The 25,987-nt window shown below is 44.2% G+C and overlaps 1 protein-coding gene across 1 annotated transcript in view; it reads right to left on the minus strand.

Moving 5' to 3' along the window:
- Positions 1-5,634: 5,634 nt before the first annotated feature.
- Positions 5,635-25,987, minus strand: part of CLIP4 (CAP-Gly domain containing linker protein family member 4) — a 51,370-nt gene continuing 31,017 nt past the window's right edge. The window contains exons 10-17 of the mRNA XM_081100635.1: positions 24,855-24,944; positions 23,952-24,101; positions 21,475-21,609; positions 18,076-18,199; positions 12,481-12,545; positions 9,258-9,330; positions 7,876-8,212; positions 5,635-5,719 (exon numbers count right to left, since the gene is read on the minus strand). Of these exons, the coding sequence (XP_080956761.1) occupies positions 7,897-8,212; positions 9,258-9,330; positions 12,481-12,545; positions 18,076-18,199; positions 21,475-21,609; positions 23,952-24,101; positions 24,855-24,944 (953 nt within the window). The 3' untranslated portion in view covers positions 5,635-5,719; positions 7,876-7,896. The remainder of the gene's footprint in view (positions 5,720-7,875; positions 8,213-9,257; positions 9,331-12,480; positions 12,546-18,075; positions 18,200-21,474; positions 21,610-23,951; positions 24,102-24,854; positions 24,945-25,987) is intronic.

Genomic DNA, 25,987 nt, shown 5'->3' on the forward strand with positions numbered 1-25,987 from the left:
GAATGACCAGGTAATTAAATGGGGCACCCCCAAATGAGAGCAAATCGAAGCAGCAGGGATAAACTTTCTTAGCACCATCTTCTTAGTAGTCAAAAATCTGGAATGTCCTCTCCCGTTAGGGTGAGTTCTGGCTCCCCTGGGGTCGCTGGGCCAGCCTGCACCTCAGTGTCTCCACAAACAAAACCGGACAGTGGCCCCTGGCCCCCAGTCCCGGGAGAGTATAAACTGGGGGGAAGCACCTCGCTCCTCCCACGCCTCTTGAATTGCCCAGTGATTTGGGGCTGGGTGGGGGGGAGGGGAGCTGCAGAAGCCAGAGTCTGTGCCCCTACCCCCAGCACTGCAGCTCTGGGGGTTCCTGTGCCCACGCCCCTGCCCACCAGCATCCCTGGCTCCTCATCTGTCCCTTGTTTAATGACAGTAGCAAGAACCCTACCGGAACCAAGTCCTTTTCGGCTCAAAGCATGAATGGAAAACGGTCTGTCAAGCTTGGGACTGAGTGTGAAAGTAAGCATCACAGAAAGGAAGAGTTTTAGTCAATTGAGTAATCCTGTTTTAAAAATTCCTGGCATCTCCATCTAATAGTAAACTCGATAGCTCTAAGATGTTTTCTGTAACTGCAGATTAACTTTATCCCACTCAGAAAATCTAAGTAATTGGGCTATTTTAATAGATTTCCCTCAGTAATAACAGGATTAAAATTCATACAAGCTTTGTAGACTAACACAGATGCCTGTGGATTCAGACTACTCAATAACAGACTCCCACAACAAGATTCATAAAATTGTCTGGAGTGTTGTCAATCTGTCTTTAGTGATTTTTTAAGTGGGTCCCCAAAGAACATACAATTTGACTTTGCCAATTTCATCATAGCAGATGGCTCCCCGTGTTGTGTGAACAGACAAAACAAAAACCAGCATTTCTGTCATCCTCCACAAGACGCCCTAAAACAAAAACAACTACCGAGAACAAACAGTGAGGCGTCTGTGTTAAAATGCTGTTTTCAGTTGGTAGCCTGAAGCAGGTGTATTTAACTTTCAAGGCACTCCTCATGGGCGAAGCTATTTTTAGCTCTAGATTAACAGCTTTAAAACGTTGGAAGAGCTCAGAGTGAGCACAGACTATTATTACTGACAACTGACAGGCGGGAGGAACCTGACCCACAAACTAAAGCCACGACTGTCCTCTCGTGGGGCTGAGCAACGGTCAAACCAGTGCTGCCCGCGCCCATGGCCAGGCGCGTGGCCAGGCTCACCTCAGAAAACTCCAAGGACCCGCATCTGTTCGCCCGCTGTCCGCAGACCTGCGGCCCATGGCCTCCTCAAAGCAGTTATCCGCCCTCACTGAAGTCAGCAGGCGCCTACCAGCTGGTTGTAGTCTTAGCCAATGAACTCTCACTAAGCCTTAGCAACCAATGTATCAGTGCCCCAAGGATATTTACATGTTAAGAAAGGCCATTTTCCAATAGAGATGAGTAGCAGACTGATAGGACTTCACATGAGTATAACGGTTTGGGTGGCTTAACACCCATCAGTTATTGAGAAACAGCAAGCGGACGGGGCAGGAGTGAAAGGACCCAGGTAGTAGACTGCAATTATCTGTCTGTGGAGGGGGTGGGGAAGTAGGTTTACAGTTGTTCGTAGGGAAAATAATATAATAAATAATCATTCAAGAATAAACTGTGTTTCCCGTACTCACAGCTGTGAACCTGCTTTTGCCCCACCCTGTGTGTGACTCAAGCCAGTTAAACTCCTATCTCTCATTTAAAAACATGAGCAGTTTGGTCTCAAAGGCCCCTTCCAACTCCAAAGTCTGGGATTCTGCAAGCCTTCTCCTCGGAGAATGTAAATTCCATCCATCCGCAAGACATGGGGGTGGGGGGGTGTTCTTGACCTTGACTCTTAAAGCATTTAGAGCCAATTAATCCAGTGCACAATCCCGGGGAGCCAAATTATACTTAATCTTTATACAGAAATGGACCAGAAAGAAGTTTAGTATTAGATCGTTGTTTATTCTTTCTATTCAGAGATTCCTTCAACAAATCATAAAACCGGTACCACAGCAGAATGAGGTCAGCCAGAGTGGTTCCTGGAAGAAGCAAGGCTGACAGGACGGAGACACCTGTCCGTCAATGACCTTCACCCCTTCAGTGTCACACACTTATCTCTCTGGTTCCATTTGCCACAAGTGCGGGCTTATCATCACAGTAAAGTTGTAAAGCGTACCTTCTGAAGGTTACCTTCACCACACCTCGTATGTGATGACAGACCTGCCGGCTGTCAGTTTGCACCTCCCGGGGCCCATCCCAAAGCGAAGCAACAGCACCCAGCAGAGGCCCATGACCCTGACCAGGCAGCACCTGTGGGCCCAGCATCCCTACACAAGTGTCCTGGTGCCACTGTGTTGAGGAATTCATTGGGAACAGGAGTCCTTGCTCCCAGTTACCACAGAATTGGATAGACCCCTCTTTTCAGATTTATAGCGACACCCACTGCCACTAGATGGCGATTTCTGGAAACTTGTGGTGAATGCTAGAGTTTTCTAGTGGATCCAGAATCCCCACAGACAGCCAATCAAATAATCCACCAAAAGACCAGACTGGGAAGGCAAGTTACCTACATTTTAGTGCATCTGAAAGTCAAGAAAAAAAACAATTTAAATATTTTTGTATTATTTCAAAGCAATATTTATATAGACCTTCACAGTTCTCAGAATAAAGTCATAGGAAAGACAGACATTCTTTTTCCTCGTGTCTGGACCAGGAAGCAGCTAGGAACAGAAGGTAAGAAACTAAGCAGAACAGGACACTGGATCCCCTGTGTCACACACCAGTGTGCAGTGGGGCCCCAGAAATCTCATTCCCTGAGCTCTACTCCCTTTGAGAAAAACATCATTTGAGAAAATTACATTTTAACTAATATGACTATTGGAATTCTCATTAGAAACCATTTGTATTGGCAGGTTCAGGAAAGGAGATTGAAATTGTTCACCTTCCTCTTCTCCTCTGTCCATCGTCCATAGTACAAACTCCACTTTCCCTGCTATCAACAAGGGACTTGGTATGACTATTAAAACATTTTAGCATCCACCTCAGGATGCTTTTTCCAAAAGCATTGGGTAGCAATACCCATTGTTCATAAGGAGAACTGGCAGAGACAGCCCATGTCGCACCCCAGCTGACTGGGACCTAAGCTGAACCCAGAGGTCATGTTCAGAAGGAATGACAAGAACATCTTGAAGCTGTGCGTACGATTTTAAGATGATTTATTTCCACGTCTGTTTATTTTGATTTACGTGAAAAGTAATTTGTTCAGTCTTCAAGAGGGTACGTCCACTTCGAGGAAAGGGGAGGTGGAAGAACTTACCCTCCGTGAGATCTGACACACGTCAGGACACACATCCGGCTGCTTAAACCTCCTACACTTCAGAGACGCCTCAGGTTCAAATCCAGTACAAGTAGGTTTCGGAGACTATTTGATTTTATTTATCCAGTTTGAACAACACTCAGTGCCCACTCCTGAGACCACATCCTCCGGACAAAGAAGCCGGCCCTCGCAACCCTCCACATATGCTTCCTCTCCCCCCATAACAAGGGGCATCAGCAAAAATGTTGGTAGAAAAATTCCATCCGCCCATGCAAAGGCATCACCCTGCTTGTAATGAAGCCATGACGTGGCCGCCTTGTTCAGCCCACACAGCTTGGTTAGGAATGCCCGCTGTGGATCCGAGCCACGGGTGTGTAAGTAAGGGTCTGTGTGTGGACCGAGGGGTATTGCTGAACATTACCAAACACGTGTGATAGTGTGAGTTTTGTACTAACTAATGTATTTGTATCATAAATAAGTGTAGTGAAGCCAAGGGCATGAAGAAAAATAAAAAGTGAATTCTCCTACTGCCTTGCAGTGTGGCCGTGCACATTACACGTCGCCGAGTGAATCACTTAGATAACAAATGTCTGGAGGGTAGTTACACGGCTCGATCTGTTTCTTAATTAAGAATGATTCCGAACACAGGAGGTCTCTAGCCATCGGTCACTGCGGCTTAAATAATGTTATCACAGAGTCTACATAGGTAGGTCCAAAATACAACTCTGAAATGAAATGCTGGGCACACTCAGGTCAGATCCAGTTCACTCTCCCTGTATCAGACACACACATCACCATGCTCTCTAAATGATAGGTCAGCAAACGGGAATTCAGAGCCGGCCCCGGGAAAACACAGAGGCAGCTGCCTGAGGTGATCCTGCTGTGTCTTTCTTGCCCCCTTTTCTACCCGACACCCAACATTTTCTATCTCCTTCATGCCATTGTTCCGGCATAACGCTGGGCTACACGCCCTCTTTCCTCCCTTACAAGTAAGACTCCGGGTGCATGGCCGGCGCCCAAGGCCCGTGTGAAGCCCAACAGCACCTGCTGCAGACGCTCGGCGGCCTGCTGCCTCTGGAACTCAGTGAACATCACCAAGCACCACAGGAGCCGGGAATCACGCAGGTGCTGGGAACTAAGCGATGAGCGAAGCAGCCAAACATCCAGCCCTCGGGCCACTGAGGGGAGAGAGAAATAACAAGCAAAAATGTTACCGTGACCAAGAGTGCTGAGTGCTAAGTGCTAGGGAGACAAACTAAACACGCAGGGAGGACAAGGGGTAAGGAGAGGCTGGGGGGGCTCACAGCGGGCCCACAGTCTCAGCTCAGGTCAGTGAGCTTCTGTATCTGAACACTTTTAAGCACTCTCAATATCCCCACCAAGTTACCCTAAAACACAGAGGAGTTTTTAGTAGAATGCAGACAATCCTATGTAATAAAAGCCTAGGTGGCGTCGCACGACTCCGTCACAAGATGGCCACCGCCACGTCATCACAAGACGGCCATCATGTCATCATAAGATGGTCACCACAGATAGCCACACCCCACATGGTCACAACATGGCCACTGCCACGTCATCACAAGGTGGCCGCCACAAGATGGCTGGCAGGGGAGGGCAGTTGGGGGTGACCAGGCCGGCAGGGGAGGGCAGTTGGGGGTGACCAGGCCGGCAGGGGAGGGCAGTTGGGGGCAATCAGGCCAGCAGGGGAGGGCAGTTGGGGGTGACCAGGCCGGCAGGGGAGGGCAGTTGGGGGCAATCGGGCCAGCAGGGGAGGGCAGTTGGGGGTGACCAGGCTGGCAGGGGAGGGCAGTTGGGGGCAATCGGGCCAGCAGGGGAGGGCTATTGGGGGCAACCAGACCAGCAGGGAAGGGCAGTTGGGGCAATCGGGCCAGCAGGAGAGCAGTTAGGTGTCAATCAGGCAGGCAGGCAGGCAAGCAGTTAGGAGCCAGCGGTCCCAGATTGTGAGAGAGATGTCCGACTGCCTGTCCCTGTGGGATCAGGCCTAAACCGGCAGTTGGACATCACCCAATGGGTCCCAGATTGGAGAGGTGCAGGCCGAGTTGAGGGACACCCCCCCATGATGAATTTCATGCACTGGGCCTCTAGTTATTTATATATTTTTTAAATCTAACTTCAAAGTGTTCTACCCTGCCTTACATAAACCAATGAAATCCAACTGGTATAAAAGACAGTTAAGCAATTTTAGAAAACTGTACAAACACATTATTTTCTTAGGTGGCTCTCTGTCCATCAAAACACTATAAAAGGGGGTGGCTAGAAACGTATCTTTATTGTTGAGTGGAAAGCATGACACTTCTTAAGACGCTTTATAGGGACAGGACAAATCCGAATCATTACTGTAAGGAAAAAAATGTTAAGTCACTGAGAAAGGCAGAGTGGCGAGGGGAGGGGGGCGGAAATGACAAGATACCATTCCAAAACCAAATAGCTTCCCTTTTATTAATGCTCAAGAAGTGAATTTTGACATCAATAAGCAAAACAAATGAAAACATCAAACTTGTTTGTATATCATCTGTAAACATACACATTAATAATCCTAATCTAAATATGAGAATTATTCTGATCTCAAAATGCAACACTGAATTGTGCTCCATTACTGCTTCTAACTTACAGTGTTTTATAGTCAACAGGAAGAATTATAGACACCCAAGTTCAGTATAACCAGGGATTTCATGTCAAGGTATAAATAGAGTCTTTAAGAAATAAGCTATATAATAAAATAAGTTTACTTTTGAATAGCAGTACAGTCATTTTCTTCAGTCAATAAAAATATTCCTTGGTTATAAAGCAGCCTTATTTTGTACATGTATTTCAGGAAAATAGCTCTAACAATATTTGAAATGCCATGTTTCTTTTTTAAAAGGCAGCACAGCAACAGAATTCTGATTTAAAATAGTATATTGCAAAATAGTGCAACCTAGTATTTCTAAGCACAAAGTAAGCTCCATTCTGAAGGAGGATTTTAATCTTATAAAGCAAACTGTTCCGATATTTCTGTTGTAGATTAAGGTCTAAATATCTACAATTAGGGATCAATCATCACACATATAAGACCATAAACTTCAATACATATCCACAATACAAATGCTTGGCATTATCACCTCACTCTGTTATGAAGAGCAGTTTGTCAACACACGCCCAACAAGGAAAATAAAACCATGATGACTCAGCCCCGCGGCTGTAACAGAATGGTTTTCAACAAATGAAAATACAAAACAGCAACAAGAGCGAACACCAGATTTATGAATAAAACAAAAAAAAAAAACGAGAAATCATAAACATTTAAATGATTAACTACTACATTCTCCCTAACACATCTTAATTTGCACTCTTCTCTTCAATATACTTTTTTAATGTTTTTCATACCCCAGGAGGAAATGATGGCAAAGATGAAAGTGCTTCCTATGGTAAAAGTGCTTCGTGTGTGTCTGTGTGTGTTTTAGAGATCTGTCCAATAAGGAAGTTAAATAAGTATGTGCAAAAAAGCCTCATTATGACTTGAACTCATAAACCTAATCATAGTTTTTATAATTCATCCCGATGAAGCAGTCACCGACACAGACGAGAAAGCTGAGCGTATCCGCTTTGTACAGAGGAAAGAGCGTGAGCCACGCTGCGGAGACCCACGCTCTCACCTCAGGCCTTAGCCATCTAGCCAGCGGCTGTGGGTGAGAAAACGGCTCAGAGTCCACGTCCGTGCTTGGCAATGGACGCGAGGCTGAGCTCGGGCGCCTCCAAGGCCCCATCCAACTCCAAAATTCTAACCGAGCTTTCGATGAGGCCCTCCTGAAAGGGCAATTAATTTTACCCCAAATATGAAAAATAAACTAATCACAGAGCTTCTTATTGTACTACTAGTACAGGACGAAACGAAAACCCCAAAATACTTGACAGGAAAAGGCCATGTGAACATCAGATTTAAGCAAAGCTGGGCAAACCCGCACAACCAGGAAACACCCAATACAGTGGGGCCTTGACTTACGAGGGTCCCGACTAACCAGTTTTTTGAGATACCAGCTGTCTCTCGGCCGATTTTTTTGCATTGAGTTGATAGAGTAATTTTAGTTAACGAGCTCCTTAACGAGCTCGGTCTCAGAACGAATTAAACTCGTAAGTCAAGGCCCCACTGTACTGTGTGCACGGATGAGACAGAGCAACAGCAGCGGGCCACCCACGGGCACGTTTACCCTACATCTCGGAACTGTCTTGGGTCTAAAGCTTCAAAAGCTTTTAAAAACGCTTCTTTCAAAACTGTTCTGAGGGAACCATGACCCCCACAGTCCACAGTGCTAGCTTTTCAAAGGAGTCCGTCTGGATTGTAATCGTGGTTTTTAGGAAGACAGCCATATTTTCAAATTTTAAATAGTGGCTAATTAAAGTCGACATTTGCCCGACTCTTTATTCTACGTCTTACATACACATGCATGCGTGTATGCACACACACACACACACACACACACACACACACACACGCTCACACACGCTCACTCACCGAACACGCCAGGAGTTAAACTCAACAGTTCTCATCCACGAGCTTCGACCCATTTATTCCGCGGTAGGTGACGCGGCTCGGCCTCACCAGGACGCCGTGGTTCGGCTTGCAGGTGAAGTAGCGCGTGTCGCCCACGGCTCCGTCGTTCCTCCCCTTGGCGCTCCGCAGCTCGAGCCCCAGCCAGATCCCCAAGGCGAAGTCGGTGGGGCCCACGTAGCGCACGGTGCCCATCTCGTTGGAGCTGGTGAGCAGGACCTGGGCGCCCTCGTGCAGCCGCGCGCCGCCCTCCGCGCCCGGGGCCGAGCCGCTCCAGCTGCGGCGCAGCGCGGTTTTGGATCTGTTCCCGGGAAAAGGAAGCCATGTGAAGGCCAGGCGCTGCGACTTACCGCCTTCATCTCCACTGCGGCGCACAATTCAGTCACAAGAGAGAATACTTTATGTTCACAACTTGAGTTTTTTAGTCTAAATAGCAATAGTAGAATAAGCTTTTGTTTGACATTTTAAAAGATTTCCCTTTTGACTATTTTAATACTATACTAATCTGGATTTAAGAGAGAGAGAGAGAGAGAGAGAGAGAGAGAGAGAGAGAGAGAGAGAGACCTGGCTGGTGTTGCTCAGTGGTTGAGCGTCATCCCGTGCACCAACAGGTCACTGGTTCAATTCCGGGTCAAGGCACATGCCCAGGTTGTGGGTTTGGTCCCTGGTCAGTGTGCATATGGGAGGCAACCAATCGATGTTTCTCACATCTATGTTTCTTTCTCTCTCCCTCTCCCTTCCTCTCTCTCTAAAGTCAATGAAGACATATTTTTAAAAATATACACACACACACATACACAGCAAACACCCACCCAGCCCTGCTAGACAGCATCTCACAGGACCTCCCAAGCCTCGGGGTGTGGGGTAAATAAATGTAAAAGAAAAAGAGAAAAAGAGATTCTCTCTACAAGAAACAAACCAATAAACAAAAATGCATTTTGAGCAGCATACCCCCAAGGCAGAGTGGGAGTATTTTTTTTACTAGTAACATTACCTTATGCAAACAGGCCTGGCATTGCTTTCATGCACTGCTGAAAATAGTAAATCAATTCTCTGACTAATTAAACAGTTTAAAAAAAAACAGTCCACCCTATTCAATGATAACACAAAATGTAAATTCCTCCAACGTTTATTAACAGGACTAAACCAATTCGAAAACATGTGCAGTGCAGCACCTTCAGTCCCGGCGACATCTTTCACAGAACTCCTCAGTGCACCCATCCACGGTTCCCTACGTGATAAAGTCCTACCCAGCCAAGTGAAAGGTACAAAACCCCACATTTCGTCCTTCGCAGAGTCCCGCCCAGCTCCCCTCGAACATTGTGTTTCTAAATCTCCATACTCACTTGGCAAAAGCGTTTCTCCGGTTAATCTCTTTCTGGGAAGAAGCCGAAGTGGTACTGAAGCTTCTCCTAAAACCTAAACATGCAAGTTAAGGTCAGAAGAGGGGAAAAAACCGCCATGTTTTTTTTTTTATTAAAAGTTATCTTTTATCATTCCTCCTGCAGATGTTCTGCTAGTTCAGTTGTTCCTTTGGAAAGAGAAAGCACAGAACGTAAGTACATCCAGAATACAGAAGTAGTTCAGATTTCACGACAAATTTGTATCTGACCTTTCTCAAACAAAGTGCACATACATGAGCAAGTTATAATCACGACATACATTCGGAAGTTTTATTAGAAAGGTTCTTGAAAGCCAAATAACACTGAAGTATATATTGATAAAGCTGAATCTTTTTTCTCAAATATTAATCTTGATAAATCATATAAAATAGGATAAAGGATTTAAAAACACTATCACTAAATATATCTAATTTATTAAATAATAAAATTTCAGAGCTGATGACTGCTGCCATCCCCAAATGACAGTGTAATCTAAAAAATAAAAAAAGATTTCACAAAAGGTAAATTTCTAAAAAGATGTTTTTAAAAAGAAGGGACTTCCAGTTCTGCAGTTAATGCAGACCCAATGAATGAATCTCTTGACTAAAGCAAGTATCATTTAAAATAACTATAATGCATTTAATACTGTTGAGCTGACACAAAAGGTCCAATTTCAAAGAGGCCAAACCTAAAAAGAGAAACCATGAGAGGTAACCAAGCACCAAAGCAATCTGCCATCTCGAACCACAGGTGCCACTGACTTCTGGGGACCGGCCGCCGCCTCGCTGCTGCCCAGGACACAGGGACGGCCAGCCAGCTGCCAGCAGGGGGACACTCTCCAGACTCCTGGTTCAGCGAGGGTCCCAACCCGCTCCCCTCAGTGTAAGGTTGTCAAGAAACAAAATGAACACCATTTGGACAAAGACAAAGGTCACCTGAATGCTCAAAACAGGCAACATTTCCTCCCTCAGAACTTAGGGTCATGTGCACAGTTCATTTTGTCTGCGTGACATTTTAAAAGCTGCAGAGGCTATAGACTGAGACAGCCCCAGGCTGGGCAGTGCCTCGAGACAACAGGCAGAAGTAAATAGGAGGCATCAACCTAGGCCTCACAAGTCCCCATCCATGCAGGGGTCCTCAAACTTTTTAAACAGGGGGCCAGTTCACTGTCCCTCAGACCGCTGGAGGGCCGGACTATAGTTTAAAAAAAAAAAAACTATGAACAAATTCCTATGCACACTGCACATATCTCATTTTGAAGTAAAAAAACAAAACGGGAACAAATACAATATTTGTATTTGCATGTGGCCCGTGGGCCGTAGTTTGAGGACCTCTGCATTAGAGTGAAAGGAGTATCTCACAATAATGAACTACAAATCCACAGCCCAAACCGTAAGTTAGGCTCGACAGAAACAGATGGCGACTCAGATTCACAAAGACATCAAATACTGAATCATTAGACATAAAATAAAAGATAGCATTGAAAATGTTTAAAGACATATAAGAAAAACTTGAAAATATGGAGAGTGACAATAAGTAACAAACAGATTTACCAAAAAGAAAAGAAACCTTTATAATTAAAAACTTTGTGGTTAGATTAAGCAACAGAATAAATATCGCTAAAGAAAGAACCAGGAGCCCTAACCGGTTTGGCTCAGTAGATAGAGCAGCGGCCTTCGGACTGAAGGGTCCCAGGTTCGATTCCGGCCAAGGGCATGTACCTTGGTTGAGGGCACATCCCCAGTAGGGGGTGTGCAGGAGGCAGCTGATCGATGTTTCTTTCTCATCAATGTTTCTAACTCTCTATCCCTCTCCCTTCCTCTCTGTAAAAAAATCAATAAAAAAATATATATTTTTAAAAAAAGAACCAGGAAATGAAAAGATGGATCTGAAGATACCAGATGCTGTTCAGGGAGACAAAATTGTGAAAAAGCCGGAAGAGGCATGGGAAAGTGAGAAAGGCTACTGTACAGCTCGTCCGAGTTTCAGAAATAGATAGTGAAGAGAATGAAGGAGAAAATACTGTAACTATATAGGCACGAATTTCTACAGAATTGATCAGATACTAATTCCCAGATCCAGGAAGATCCATGATTCCGAACAGGATAAACAAAAGAAATCCCCACCTACACACATCACAGTGAAGCTGTGCAGCACCAAGGAAATAGAGACCTTGAAAAGCAATCAGAAAGAAACGAAGAATCACCTACAACAGTGTGGATTGGACAGGCTCGTAGCTGACTTCTCAAAAAATACAGAAGACAGAAAACTGTAGCATCATATTGTCAATGTGCAGGGAGAAAATATCTTTCAAACTAAAATGTTCACTGCGTTTTCGTTTTCCCCAGTAAAACTATCGTTAGAAAAGACAAAAACTGGGTACAAACAGACCCCTTTCTCAAAGGGCTTTTAAAGAATATACATGAAGTAGAAATAAAACAATCCCAGGTCTAAGTTTTGAGGATAAATGACAAGCGCTATTTGTAAATGTGTGAGCAAATTAAATAAACAATGATTACATATAAAAACTATTATAATAATGGAAAATTTGTGGGGGAAATAAAATAGAAACTGAATAACTCAGTTTTAAAACTTTTCTATTATTTGCGGAAGAGTAAACATAATGATTATGTTTCTCCCCCTTCCTCTCTCTCTGAAATCATTTAAAAAAAAAAAAAATCAGCCCTGGCAGCTGTGGCTCAGTTGGCTGAGCTTAGTCCCAGGCACTAAAAGGTCGCGGCTGATTCCTGGTCAGGGCACATACTCAGGTTGGGGGTTCGATCTTCGATCAGGGAGGCATATGGGAGGCAGCTGATTGATGGTTCTCTCTCACATCGATGTTTCTCTCCCTCCCTCCCTCCCTCTCTCTCTAAAGTCAATAAAAATATATTTTAAAAAATATCAGAAAAGCAATCAGAAAGAAAAGATAAATAAAACAGAAAATAAATAAGTCAGTTTCTATTTTATTGAGAACTAAAAAAAGGAGTTATGGGGAAACACAGGGCATCCTGTCATTCAGATCATTGTCTCCTTCAGCTTGGGGGCAGGTAATAGATGTGATTATGATCATATAAACTATACAAATACACTTTTACACTTTTTCATATACATACATACTTCACAATAAAATGCTTCAATAAATAAAAGAAAAGGGATAGTTATTAGGAACATAAAACTGTAATCTTACCAGGATAAGAATGAGTCTGTTTATTAGAAGAAATTTCTGAAAGTGTATCCAGGGAATCTGTTACTCTGTAAATAAAACAAGTAATACAAACCTTATTAGAAGTTGCTGGTCTTCAGATTTGAGATTGGCTCTTAACTGAGGTTTCACACTAATGGTTTTCTTATTTCACTCATTCAACAAACATTTATTGAGCACCTATTATGAGCCAGGATAAACTTCAGTCTAGCATCAGAGACAGGCAATAATCAAACAGAAGATACCTTCTGTTTATCCCTTCTTTGTTATCTAACAATAATTTGTATAGAAAAAGTCAACTTAAAGTGAATTCACTTAAGATAGGGACCTGACTTTACTTCTTTGTAAATTTATCTTCAAGGATGAAACTAAAAACTATGAAAATAAGTTTATTTTATGTTAAATTTAACAAATGTTATAGTTGTAAAAATATCACATTCTTTTTTTCTCGTTAATCCTCATCCAAGGATATTTTTCCATTGATTTTTTTTTTTTTTTTTTTTTTTTTAGAGAGAGAGTGGAAGGGAGAGAGATAGAGAGAGAGAGAAGTATCAGTGTGAGAGACACACACTGATTGGTTATCTCCCCCACACACTCCAACCAGGGCCAGGGATCGAGACTACAACCGAGGTACATGCCCTTGACCAGAACTGAACCCGGGTCCCTCATTGTGTGGGCCGACACTCTATCCACTAAGCCAAACTGGCTAGGGCATCACATTTTTAAATTTAAGAAAGATATCAGCTGAGTCTGTAAGTGTGTGATTTTTCTGATAAAATTATATGGCTAAAACAATTTAACATTTTTTTACTTTATATTTGACTCTAAGCATAAACATAAAGGTCGCTTTCCTGACAGGTTTGTCTTTATTTTTTAACTACAGGCCTGATGCACGAAATTCACAGCCCTGCCCCCCGCCCACTGGTCATTCCAGAAGGTCACTTGGCCATCTGGTCTAATTAGCATATTAGCTCTTTATTATATAGGGTATTCAAATCATTATTTTTAAAAGACCAATTCTAACAGTCTTATTTTCTTTCAATTGTTTGCTGACCTAAATCTGCAAAGCCTTCACTGTAAATCACTTCCTCCAGCACACTGCTGCCATCAATAAATCCTGCAACTCTTGCAATATTTGCAATTTCATCCTGCAACTTATATGCATCTTTTTTACATAATATTCATCATACAGCAATCAATGACAGACTCATGAACACAAAAAATATGACTTGATGAAAAGACAGATACTTGAATTAAGTGGTGATGGATAGTTGAGAACTTAATTCTAAAAGTGATTAGTTAATTCGTAATAAGGATCTATTAGTGAGAACTAAGAATAAGAAAATTAATACTATGCTGTTGCCCACTTGGGCAAAAAGATGGCTAGATAGATAGTTTTCTTAGAATTTCTCTAAAGAAATGTTGGTTGATTTATATGTTAATGGAAGAAAAGGTATAAACTAGATGAAAGCTGGGTGTTAGTAGAAAGCCTCCATGCAGAGGCAATAACATGTGCAAAGATTCCGGACAAGAGGCACATTTTTTAAATAGAAAAGGGGGGTGTGGGGCAGGGAGAGGGCAGGCCAGCCACAATCTGGGAGAAAACGCTGTGCCACTATTTTATTAAGACTGTCCTCACGCAGCCCCTAGTTTTAAATTCTTCCTTCTTTACTACAATAAATTCAATAAAAAGGATTAAAAAATCCTTCCTTATGGAAGATCAGTGGTGTCTTTAAAGAGCTCCAAAGCTGGTTTAAATGAGAAACTCCTCAATATCAGGGACCATGTCTGTTTTATTTGCTTACAGAATGCCTAGCACAGCACAAAGTGCTAAAAGACACTTAATAGTATTTGATGGGGATGAATGAGACAATCAGAAGATGACAGGAAGACAGCTGGATCGAGACAGCAGTTCATTTAGAGAGAGCCCCGTTTCTTTTAAGAGGGAGCTGCTTTTAAATGAATCACCTTAAACACGACGAAATGGAAGGCAAGGGGAAAAAACAAATTAAAAAACATGTGTTCCATTAACAAAGCGAGAAAAGGGTGAAACCATGTGAAAGAAAGCAGCTTCATAATCTAAAGGAGAGGAAAGGCTGTTACAGCATAAAAAGCACTGCGCTCGACGTGATCAATACCTGCCGCGCCTACAGGAAGCCACCCTATGTTCTCTGGGTAATCGAACATGAAATGAACGACCCTGTCCTCCTGACTAGGAGACAAATAAAACTTGTAGGAGACCACAGCAATGTGTTAATGAAGATTTTTCCCAAGTAATATGAGAACCCAGAAGACTGTCCCATTCCGCATGGGTTTTACCCCCAAGTCCATCACTGTGAGATACAGGCCCTGCGGAGAGCCACGGTGCCTCTTTTAACCATTGCTAGGCTGGATGGGCTCAGACCCCCACCGTGGCTGTGCGCAGTGCACGCATCCCTTAGCCTCTCCGTGCGTGCTTTCCTCACCTGGGACAGAGGGATAATTAACGCGCCTGCCCGCAGGGTTGCTCTGCGGCATGAGCAGAGCGCCTAAAACAGTGCCGGCTGGCATCAGTGCAGCAGACGGACATGCTCAGCCTCTCCGACTCCATCCTGTTCAGCTGTGTTCTTGCGCACAGACATGCCAATCATTGGAGGAATTCTGTTGGTGGCTTGAGTTTTTATAAAAACAGCCCCTTGCCAAGAAGGTGCCTCCCCTGAGGAGATGGGGGAAATATGTACAACAATGACTGCTTATCGAAGATCTGCAGAAGCCTCCTGGAAGGATGCAAATCAACTGGGGTCAATGGACTGGGAACAAAGTGGTTTCAGGTCTTCCTGGGACCCCTGCTGGTGCCCAGCCGGCTGCTGTCTGCCGTTGTCAATCACCTCTCGCCCCTCCCATTTCCCCTTCTCTTGACATAAAAGAAGCCTGAACTCTGCACTTTCTTAGGATGGATTTGAGGAATCCCATCTTCTCAGTTGGTGACTTCTCCATCAATAAACCTTTCTTGCTCCAAATTCTGGTGTTTTGAGTTTTGGCCTTTCGAAATGTCAGGCACATAGACCTTGAACCAGAAACATAAATGCTAATCATTAGCTATGACCTCTTTTTCTTCATTATAAAATGACTACCAAAAAACCCAGCAACCTTTCTAAAAGCAAGGTCTTCGAAAACAACAACAAAATAGCAAACTGGGCTGGGGTGGGCTGCGCCATTCACTAACAGAGGAGATCAGAGCACGCCCCCCACAGGCCATTCTGACGTGAGAGGTATTTTGAGCTGAAGATCCATGAGAATCAACACATGCAGGGGCAGACTTTCTCTGGATGCTGCCAAAAATGGGTCCTCCAAACACAGAACTCGGTTGTGGTAAATCCCCTCCCCAGGAGTTTCACCAAGCAGAGAAGACCGACTCAGCCCAGGAGAGGAGCCTAGAGTCGACACCACACCCAGACAGACATCCTCACAAACTCCACACCCGGACAGACATTGGCACAAACCCTCCTACCTCCTGTCCGTTTTCCTCAGTGCCCATTCACCTTTCCTAACAATCATTTGCTCTCTCATGAGTAGCCTTCCCTGCCTCCTCCGCTATTAAGACACTCTATAATGCTCCAACCTTGCCACTCCTTTGGATATTCATTTCTTTCTGTGATGCCCCGTGCATATAAATATAAAATCTAATAAACTTATAATATCTTTTCTCCTGTTAACCTATCTGCTGTCAGTTTAATTCACAGACCCCCACCCCAGTCCAGCTACTGATCCTAAGCATGGAGGAAGTTCTCCTCCCCGACACTAGCTATAAGGCTTCAGCGGAATTACTTTATCTCTTCTATGCTTCCTCACTTGCAATATGGGAATGCTAATAATAACGTGCACTGCACAGAGCCCACTGCTCATTAAATGCTCAGTAAATGAATGGATTAGCTCCTGCAAGTTCCCAACTCAGCTGACCAAATACTTATTAGGGTCAAATAAAGCAACATTTAATTGAAGACACTTTATAAACTGGAAAGCATATATTAAATGCTGTATTATCCTATATAATAAAAACCTAATATGCTAAGTGTCTGGTCGTCCAGGTGGCCGTTCAACCAATCAAAGTGCAATATGCTAATGATATGCTAAGGCTGCTCAACTGCTTGCTATGACATGCACTGACCACCAGGGGGCAGACAGTTGACTGGTCAACTAGTTGCTATGACGTGCACTGACCACTAGGGGGCAGATGCTCTGACCAGTAGGTGAACTTGCTGCTGGGGTCCACAGATCGATAGGGGCCAGACACTCTCTGGAGCTCTCCTGAGGCCCCTCCCCAGCTGGCCAACCTCCCATGTATCTCCCCAGCCTTGATCATGCACCGGTGGGGTCCCTTGGCCTGGCTGCACCCTCTTGCATTCTGGGACCCCTCGGGGGATGTCAGAGAGCCAGTTTCGGTGTGGTGGTGAAACGACCAGTCGTTATGATGCTTACTGACCACCAGGGGGCAGACGCTCAATTCAGGAGCTGCTCCTGATGGTCAGTGCACTCCACAGGGGGAGCACCACTCAGCTAGAAGCCAGGCTCACAGCTGGCAAGCACAGTGGCAGTGGCGGGAACCCCTCCTGCCTCCGCGGCAGCACTAAGGATATCCGACTGCATCCCCCGAGGGCTCCCGGACTGCAAGAGGGCGCAGGCTGGGCTGAGGTACCCTCCTCAGTACACAAATTTCATGCACTGGGCCTCTAGTCATAAATAATAAGAAAATTTTATCAAGTACATCATAGAAGAAAATTAATACAAAAATTGTAAGTCATTATTCAGTATGAAAAATAGAGTGAGAAAGCAAATGGATATAAAAACTGTTAAACGTGCCAGGAGGTGGTCACATAGTCTAGCTGGATGTGAACTGGAGGAGACTCCCATGGTATAACTGCAGACCTACCTCGTGAACGTGGTTATACCACAGATGTTATTTCCTACTTAAGATTAGCAACCCACTTCCCACCAAACCAACCTCTTTTAGCACCTAAGTCATTCTAAAACGGCACCTGGAATTTCATGACTTGATTTCTGTTCAGCCTGATTTTCTGAAACCAGAGTGAGCTGGTACAAAAGTGTACTATGCTAAGAGGAGCCACTGAGGAGGTATATTACACATAAATACTTGAAGCTTCACTTCCCCCGAAGATCTACAGCCTATCTATTTTTGTGAAAACTAAAGAAATCAGAGGAAAAGCCGTTTTGGTCCCATTAGGTTTGCAGGAGGATGAATGGGGCGCCTGGAGCAATCAGAGAGCATTTTCACTTTTGTTTGCATGCCAGATTAAGCTCGCTGCTCCCAGTGTTCGCTGCAAACGCCACTTCTAATAGCCTGCACGTACTCATAGGGTTTGCAAATGAGGAGTAAAGGAGGATTTTAAAATTGCAAATCTTCAGCAAAGCAAATTTAGTTTTCCATGAGCCTCCTCACTGAAGGCAATGGCTGGTTAACCCCCTGAAAGAAGACAGGAACATAATCGGTGCACGTCTTCAATATAAAATTAGGGGCTCTAACTATAAACCATGGCAAATTACAAGTTCTTGTGAATAAACATGAATTCCATTCTTCCTCACCTTTGTACCCTGGATGGAGGAGCAAATATTCCATATCTTGGAGAACAACTAAAATACTGCACGCCGCCGACGGAGCCGTCATTCTTGCCGTGCGGCTTCTCAAGCTCTATCCCGTACCACTGTCCTGGAATGAGAATGGGCGGCTTTAACGGCATCTGCACTGTAGCCAAAGCAGCTATGCTGTTACCCAAACCCAAAGTCTAGATGGTTCCGCAGCTTCACAAATGACCGAAATGAGGAATAATCGTCATGATCGTTCAGCTGCCTAAGGATAACATTGGAAAAGTTGAAAACGAACAGGGAAAACGTTTTACAAAGCTTCACTGCAGAGTTGCACATTAAGAGAGAAAGCTAAAATGCAAACACGAATTTGGCAAGATTGGCTATAATGCAAGGAGTATGACCAAAACGTGTCTTGCATTGGCTATAATGCAAGAGAGCTGTGATGAACCAGAGCTTGTCCTGTACTGGGGGACATGGGCTGTGTCAGTACTGAGATGGATAAAGGAACCAGCAACCTCTTCATTTTACTCCCAATGTTAGAACACCACAAACAGCTCTTCAATAATTACAGGAGGACACAAATCAAATGAAAAATATGGTTAGACATCATGGTAACTCTTCTTTTTCTTTCTGTTTTTCCCCACTCAGGGTGAAAAGAAATATTCTTTTTAATCTAAATGAAAAGATTCAGGTTATGCCAAAACCGGTTTGGCTCAGTGGATAGAGCGTCAGCCTGCGGACTGAAAGGTCCCAGGTTCGATTCCGGTCAAGGGCATGTACCTGGGTTGTGGGCACATCCCCAGTGGGAGATGTGCAGGAGGCAGCTGATCGATGTTTCTCGCTTATCGATGTTTCTAACTCTCTATCTCTCTCCCTTCCTCTCTGTAAAAAATCAATAAAATATATTTTAAAAAAGAAAAGAAAAGAAAAGATTCAGGTTATCTAAGAGGAAGGATTTTCAAAAAGGCTTTTACGTATTTAAAAGGGTCTCCTCTGAGCAAAGTCACAGGATTTCCTTTTCTAGAGCCTAAAATGACAGTCGGGTGGTAAATATTAGGTAAGTGGACAAATACTCCTAATGATTCTCAAATTGAGGGTGACTCAGACCAGTTAAAAGTACCAAAAAATCCATTTTTTTTATTAAAAAGGAGAATTTAGTACTAATTGTATTTGGTTCCTTACAATCAGTATCAAATAAAAAAATAAGGATATAGATATTGAGAAATTTATTGCAACTTATAAATTCCCAAATACAAAAATATTGTTTCCTTCCAATTACTAGTTCAAAGAGGCAATTATATAATGTCTAAAAAGACAACCTGGAAGTTCTTAGTATTTTTCCCTCTCCTACTTGAGCTCATTTCCGTAGTTTGGGTTGGAAAGATTAATTGCATGACCGTTTTGTATGAAACAGTCCTACTATGCACAAGCACAGAGCAATGGATGCAAACCTACTGCTTGGCTGTAACTGGTGCCCTGAAACAGGTCATCACATTTCGGCACGTCACAGCCAGGCTCACCTGTGGCCGCTGTTATTTCTCTGAGTGCCAGAGTTGGAATTTTCCAAGTTTTACTTCCTTCTGCCATTGATGTTTTCCTCCATAATTTTTTGCATTTTCCCTTTTTACCGGTAATATACCATGCAACTACTACATGCTTACCATATAGCTCTTGAGAATGCGTAACACACCAAAAAAAGGCATTATGACAAGTGTTAATAACTACACATTGTCAGGTCGTGGTGAGGAACAGATTTAAAAGACAACATTCCCATTTAAAAGGCAATATCCTTTCAGAGGTGGCACTGATAGAAATGCTAAGGAGGCTAAACAAGACCCTCTCCGGGCTGGATCTTGTCATCTATAAAACGCCAAGATACAACCACTGCTCCAGAGAACTGAATGACGTAACTTTTGATGCCACGAGAAATCTATGCTACGACTTTCTAAAAGGCAGAATGACTTTAACAAAGTGTCTAACTTTTATTATATTTGCTTATCACTTCCCAGATTTCTAAATGCTTCCCATTAGGAATTTAAAAATTGAAAGTCAAACGAAACGATGAGCTGCATCCAGCAAATCAAACCACGCCAGCCTTGCCTAACATAACCACAGAAAGGAAACTCAAAAGACATACGGGATTGTGAAAATCAACCTACCTGTGGGATTCCTAAGTTTTTGAAAACTGTATTGAGAACATTCTAACTATGCTCAATTACTACCTGGAGGCCTAAGAGAAACATGAATTATAAAGCATATGGCCCCTCTCAAATCAATTAGTTGGACTGCAATTACAGGTGACGTTACTGAAACAAGATGTGTGGGGAGACAATGCTGCCGGGCGCTCTCGTGCTTCTGCATGTTCCGTGGACAGAGGCCCTAACTGGCTTTCCATGGGAGTCTGTACAGAGGACAGGCGTGGAGGGACAGACAGAGTCTCCCCCGTAGCGAAGGACAGGCGCTTACTGTTGGTGTGAAGGTGCAGGTTCCTTAAGCTCACAGCTCCTCTCCCAGAGCGTAAACCACTGGGTGTGCAGTGTCACCTGGCCCCCTACCTCACCTTCGAAACTGGGGCCCAGGGAACAATTGCAAAAAAAAAAAAAAAAAAAAAAAAAGAGGTGACCCTGGCTCCTACTATTGTTGTGAGCACTGAAGTCCTCTGTCTCTGACCCAGGAGCCCCATTGTCTGCCAGCACCCAGGCAACCATGGCAATCTACCTGGTTAGCTTGCAAATGGGGTAAAATCTCAGAGCCTTCACAGGCTGCTACAGACATTCTAAAAATGCTAAAAATGCATTGTCCTAGGCAACCTGGTCCCTCCATGCAGCGATGCCACCATGTGTCAAAGCAGCACATTGCTACTTACACACACAGCTGGTTTCACTCAGCTGGCCTCCCCCTGAAATTTCAGTCACTGGAAATGCAAAAGGAAAATAGCCTTTCTTCTGGAACCCCCACAGAAGTCTTGATGGGAATTAAAATATAAACACACACACACGTTTCTAAGGTCCCGGGCACCCAAAAGCTTCGTCCTTTTCCTGTGCACCTTGCTTGCCTTTCTCTGATACAAGCTCTGTGCAGTGAACTCGTCATCTGCTCGTTTTCAAGATGATCCTCAGCCAGAACCTAATGCTAACGTGTCTGCTCTGTCGTTGAGCACACTCGGCCATCAGTGGGAGTGAGGCCGGAGAGTGACAGCCACTTCAAACACTATCGGCAAGAAAATGTATGGATAACTGTCAACTGGGTACAAACAGTCTGCGTTTCAACCGTTGTGCATTTCCTGCGCCACAGCTACCAATGTTCCTCAGAAACTCTCTGTCATCGCATGTGACGTGTTAAGCCTTCTGGACCCTACAGGATTCAGGCGGAACGAAGGCTGCGCACACGAGTTACCTGGAGCAAAGTTCGTCGTCCCGAAAAACCTGATGGTGCCGATCCGCTGGCCAACCACCAGCACCCTGTCCCCCAGCTGGAGCTCCCCCGCGGGGCGGGTACTATTTGCTCCAGATGTTGCTGAAGATTTCAAACCTGTGTCATCGGTTGGTGGGGGGAAGGGGTTAGGGCAGAAAAAGAGGAGAAAAAACAAAAGGGAAAAAATAAGAAAACACATTAGCCAAAATATCACTCTGTATTCTAACCAGTCCAGTTGGCTGGAGATTTTGATTTACGATGCCTTTCATTATAAACCGTCTACAGCAGCGAGTTCCAACCTTTTCATCCCTGGCACACATAAGCTAATTACTAAAATTCTGCGGCACACCAAAACATATTTTTTGCCGATCTGACCAAAAAAAAAAAAAAAAATAGATGTAATTTTGATTCCTTCACACCATTGTTGTGTTGGCTGTTGTCATTTTTTTACTTGACAAACTAAGGGAAAAGAGGTCAGTGCCCCTGACTAAGCAGTCAGGAATTGCATATTTTACAAGTTCTTGTGGCACACTGGTTGAAGATCGCCGATCTATAGTTCTGTTTCTCCGGTGTGAGGTCAAGCTACTCAGGGAGATGTGAAGAGCTGCCTGAGAAAACTCTGGCCGTGGGAACTGAACACACACAATTCCTGAGCAACTCTGTCCAGACTGCCCGGTGGCACCCTCTCCGAGAACAGAGGCTGGAGAGTAAGTGCTTCTGACTTTGTCACGACGACTCAGCTCTGCTGTTGCAGCACAAAAGCTGACATAGACAGGTGGGCGTGGCATGTTCCAATAACACCTTATGTACAAATATTTGGTGGCAGGTTGGATTTGGCCATGGGCTGTCATTGGCCAATTGTAAAATCCGACAATTAGAGTTGTTCACTGGGACTCAGTGTAAATGACACACATAGGAATGTGATTTGAGGTGAAATTGCTATCAGGTTCCAATGACCCCATCTGATTTCCTTATTGGAAACAAAACCCCTCACCTTGACTCAGGCCTAAACCCTGAAGTGCCTGTGGAACACCAGCAGTCCTGGAGAATACTGCCTAGAGAGCTGTCCAGTCATTACAGAGAAGAGGTGGGCCTGGAGGCTTCTCCACCCCCACCACCAGACGGAGCAGCTGTTATCTGGGGAGGCCCAGAGCCCCGCAGAGGGCGCAGGGTGGAGGGCAAGTCACCCTGTGAAAGGGGAGAAACTATGGCAACAAATAAACTGAGGGAGGAGGAGGAGGGAGGCCTGGATAAAGGGCAATGCTAAACAGCCCTAGGCCCTCAAATAACTACTATCCCCATAGCACTTCACAGTCTACAACATGTTTTTCCTAAGAATTATGAAAACTCAGAAATTAACTAAGACATGGTGCTCACCGGAGGCAGGTGGCACACCTGGACTAAATCCAGACCCTATGACCAGAAAGCCTCAGGTTCAGGTTGCATAGATGCTGGCAGGGTTCGCAGCTGGTTAAAATCTCATCAGAACAGGTTCTCACGGCCAACCTGTAGGAGAGCCTCCGACCCTTCCTACAGAGTTTTAACTAGTGGGTAAAACTAGAGAAAGCATGCGTTTAAAATGTGAAGATGACACAAAAGCATGTGCGGAAGCCAGTATGCACGATGTGAGAAACAAAATTCTGAGGGTGAGAGCTTTAGCATCAAATCACATGAAAATGCCGAGCCCGGTAGCGAGCAGTGACGTGAAGAGCCTGGCACAGCCCGTCTGAGCCGACAGCACAGTGCGGGCGCCCACACTGCAGCAGCGGTAGACTCGCTGGTACTGAGAGGAAGGGTTCAGCTCACTACCGGCTGCCAGGAGGGGTCTGGGGGCCCTGAGGCGTGGGGAAGAGCTGACGATACCTGGGACAGGGATGGACTAAACAGCAGCAGAGAAAGCAGCAGACAGACCTGAGGGTGAACCCGGGGGAGCCACTTACACACGGCCATGACTTACCTCCCTCCCTAAGCATAAAATGAGGATGATAACAACAGTACCTACTCCATAGGTTTATTTTGAGAATTACATAAAATAAGGTACGTAAAGTGCCTAGAATAGTACCCGAAATAATAAGTATACAGTACATGTTAGTTATGATTTGGTTTATGTTGGAGAAGAGATAAGGAAGATAGCAAACCATACATTTCCAATTATCTGAGGATGTGTCATAAAGTTCTATAACGAACCTTAAAGGGCGGGAGGCCTCAGACACATGGGGAAGGGAAGTCAACCAGACAGGTGGATGGCGTGAGCAGGGCGCTAGGCGAGAGGCTGAGAGGTCGAGCACGCTTACAAAGGGGAGGGAGGCAGGGCCGTGGGGGACACAGGGGAGGGTGCAAGTAGTTCAATCTGATTGAAGTCAAGGGTTCCTTCTACACATTTAAAAAGAGCAAATCTACTTACAAACAGACCAAGATAAAAACCACCAAGAAAGCCTGGTTGAAAAAGCCATAGATACCAGCGCTGGCCCTGGATGGCACAGACGGGCTTTTGCTCGTGGTCGGCTTGCCACTGCCCCGGGCGTGCAGTTTCCTGGGGTGGCTCTGCTTGTGCTCCAAGGAAGACGCAGAGGACAAGCTGCTGATGGAGCCAGGCAGGTGAACTGAAACTGGGAGAGGAAAGGAATATATCAAAGGGCGAGCACAGGAAGTGAGCCAATGAGACACTCCTCCAGGTAAATCCTCCTGAAGCTCGCCCCTTAGCTTCCCCAACTGTGGATTACCTGGTGCTGAATTACATGCCTGGTTTCATGCCAAGACAGCTGATACATAAAAGACCTTATAACTCAAGCAACTGTATTTTAAGGAAACACACTGTATGATGACAATCTTCTACAAGACAACATCATCACATCCGTAGACTTCAGCTGACTACCTACCCTAACCACCACTCCCTCACCTCTCACTTTAGATGGGACAGTAGAATCCCATCTTATTATGCAAACAACACTGCTAATATGTTTTAAGGTAACAAAGTTTAATATTTAAATGTTTTGAGTTAACCTGAAGGCAAGCAGGAATACTTCTGAATTTTCCATTCATGCTCTATTCACCTGATGATTTGAAAGCTAAAGGCAACTTTAAATCTTTTCATCAAGCCATTTACACTATGTAATGTCCTTCTGCTCTCAATATAGTTCTCTAATGTAAGTACACAAGAATCACAGTACAGGATTTTATATAAAAACATATACATACTTGAGCAAGAGCTGCTTAGGGGATTTTTCAAGGATAAATTTTTACTATACTGATTTTTCCCTGAAAAACTTTAAAATTTAGCCCCATAGAAATTATGTCATTGTATTATCTTAAAGTGCCATCATGAAATGTAACTGTGATGACAGAATTATAAAGTGTGTTACCATCTTTCTCCGTCGCGGTTTTCAGTTCCTCACCAGCAGACAGAGAAAGCGTTGATTCCGAAGCGCCGTCTCTTTTTGGTGGCATTAACCCTAGAACACAGCACAAAATACGCTCAGCAAGAAAGAATTTTGTTTATCGTTACACATAAAAATGTACTTTCTTTTTCAGTAGAGAAGGCCCTCCTACTTAAATCTTATCCACTTCTGAAAACATGCTGGATAATAAATCCACAGACAGCAGGGGCCAGTAATTCATTATTTAAAGGGAAGAGAAAAGAATGCATTCCTAGCCCACCTGAAAACCGGTTTCCCCAAATATCACTAAAGTGTATTTTAAACCTGTTTAGCACTCCATTAAGGAATCTAAATAACAGAAAGCATTTACAGCACAGCTGCTGAATTGCATGATACGAATGCACAAGGCTGGCAGGTAGAGCAAACAAATGCAGCTGAGATGGGACAGTTGCACACTTGCTAGGACTTGCAAATGATTTACATCATTTCACAGGTGTGTGCATGCAAATTCATTATAGCAGATTCTCTATTTAGATAGCGAACTTCAGGTAAAAACAAATTTTATGAGTAATTACTCATGTAAGTGAGAGTCAGGTAGTAAAATATCCTGTACTCTTTGCCACTGGTATTTTGAAAATGACTACCCCACTCTCAATACACCCAACTCCCACAAAAAATTCACTAAAAAAAAAAGCTCATGAATAACACTCTACCCTATTAAGACTCCTGTTTCAATTCTACAGACCCAAATTATGTAAATAATAAACCTAGGGCGTTGCACCAGTTTTAAATTCCACCGACACCCATTTCCGTTCCACTCACTCACAAAGCACTCTGGGTGGAGAGCTGTCCTTGGCACTGTAGCATCGCCAACGTGAACAAGACATGGTCTACGCCCTAGAGGAGACCTTTTCTTGTTGGTGAGGTAGAAGGACATGGAGATGAATAACTAAAATAGGACATTTTTGATGTAAGTGCTAGCAGAGGAGGAGGGGACAATAACCGTGGCTACAAAGGTAAATTAATGCCTCCACCAGATCGCGTGTTGAGGTGGGTCTTGACGGGTGGGTCTGATTTCTTCTGGAGAATACTGGAGGTATTCTGACCAGAAAGAACTG

The sequence above is a fragment of the Myotis nattereri genome (genome assembly GCF_964212035.1).
Source record: "Myotis nattereri genome assembly, chromosome: 10".
Classification (NCBI taxonomy): domain Eukaryota; kingdom Metazoa; phylum Chordata; class Mammalia; order Chiroptera; family Vespertilionidae; genus Myotis; species Myotis nattereri.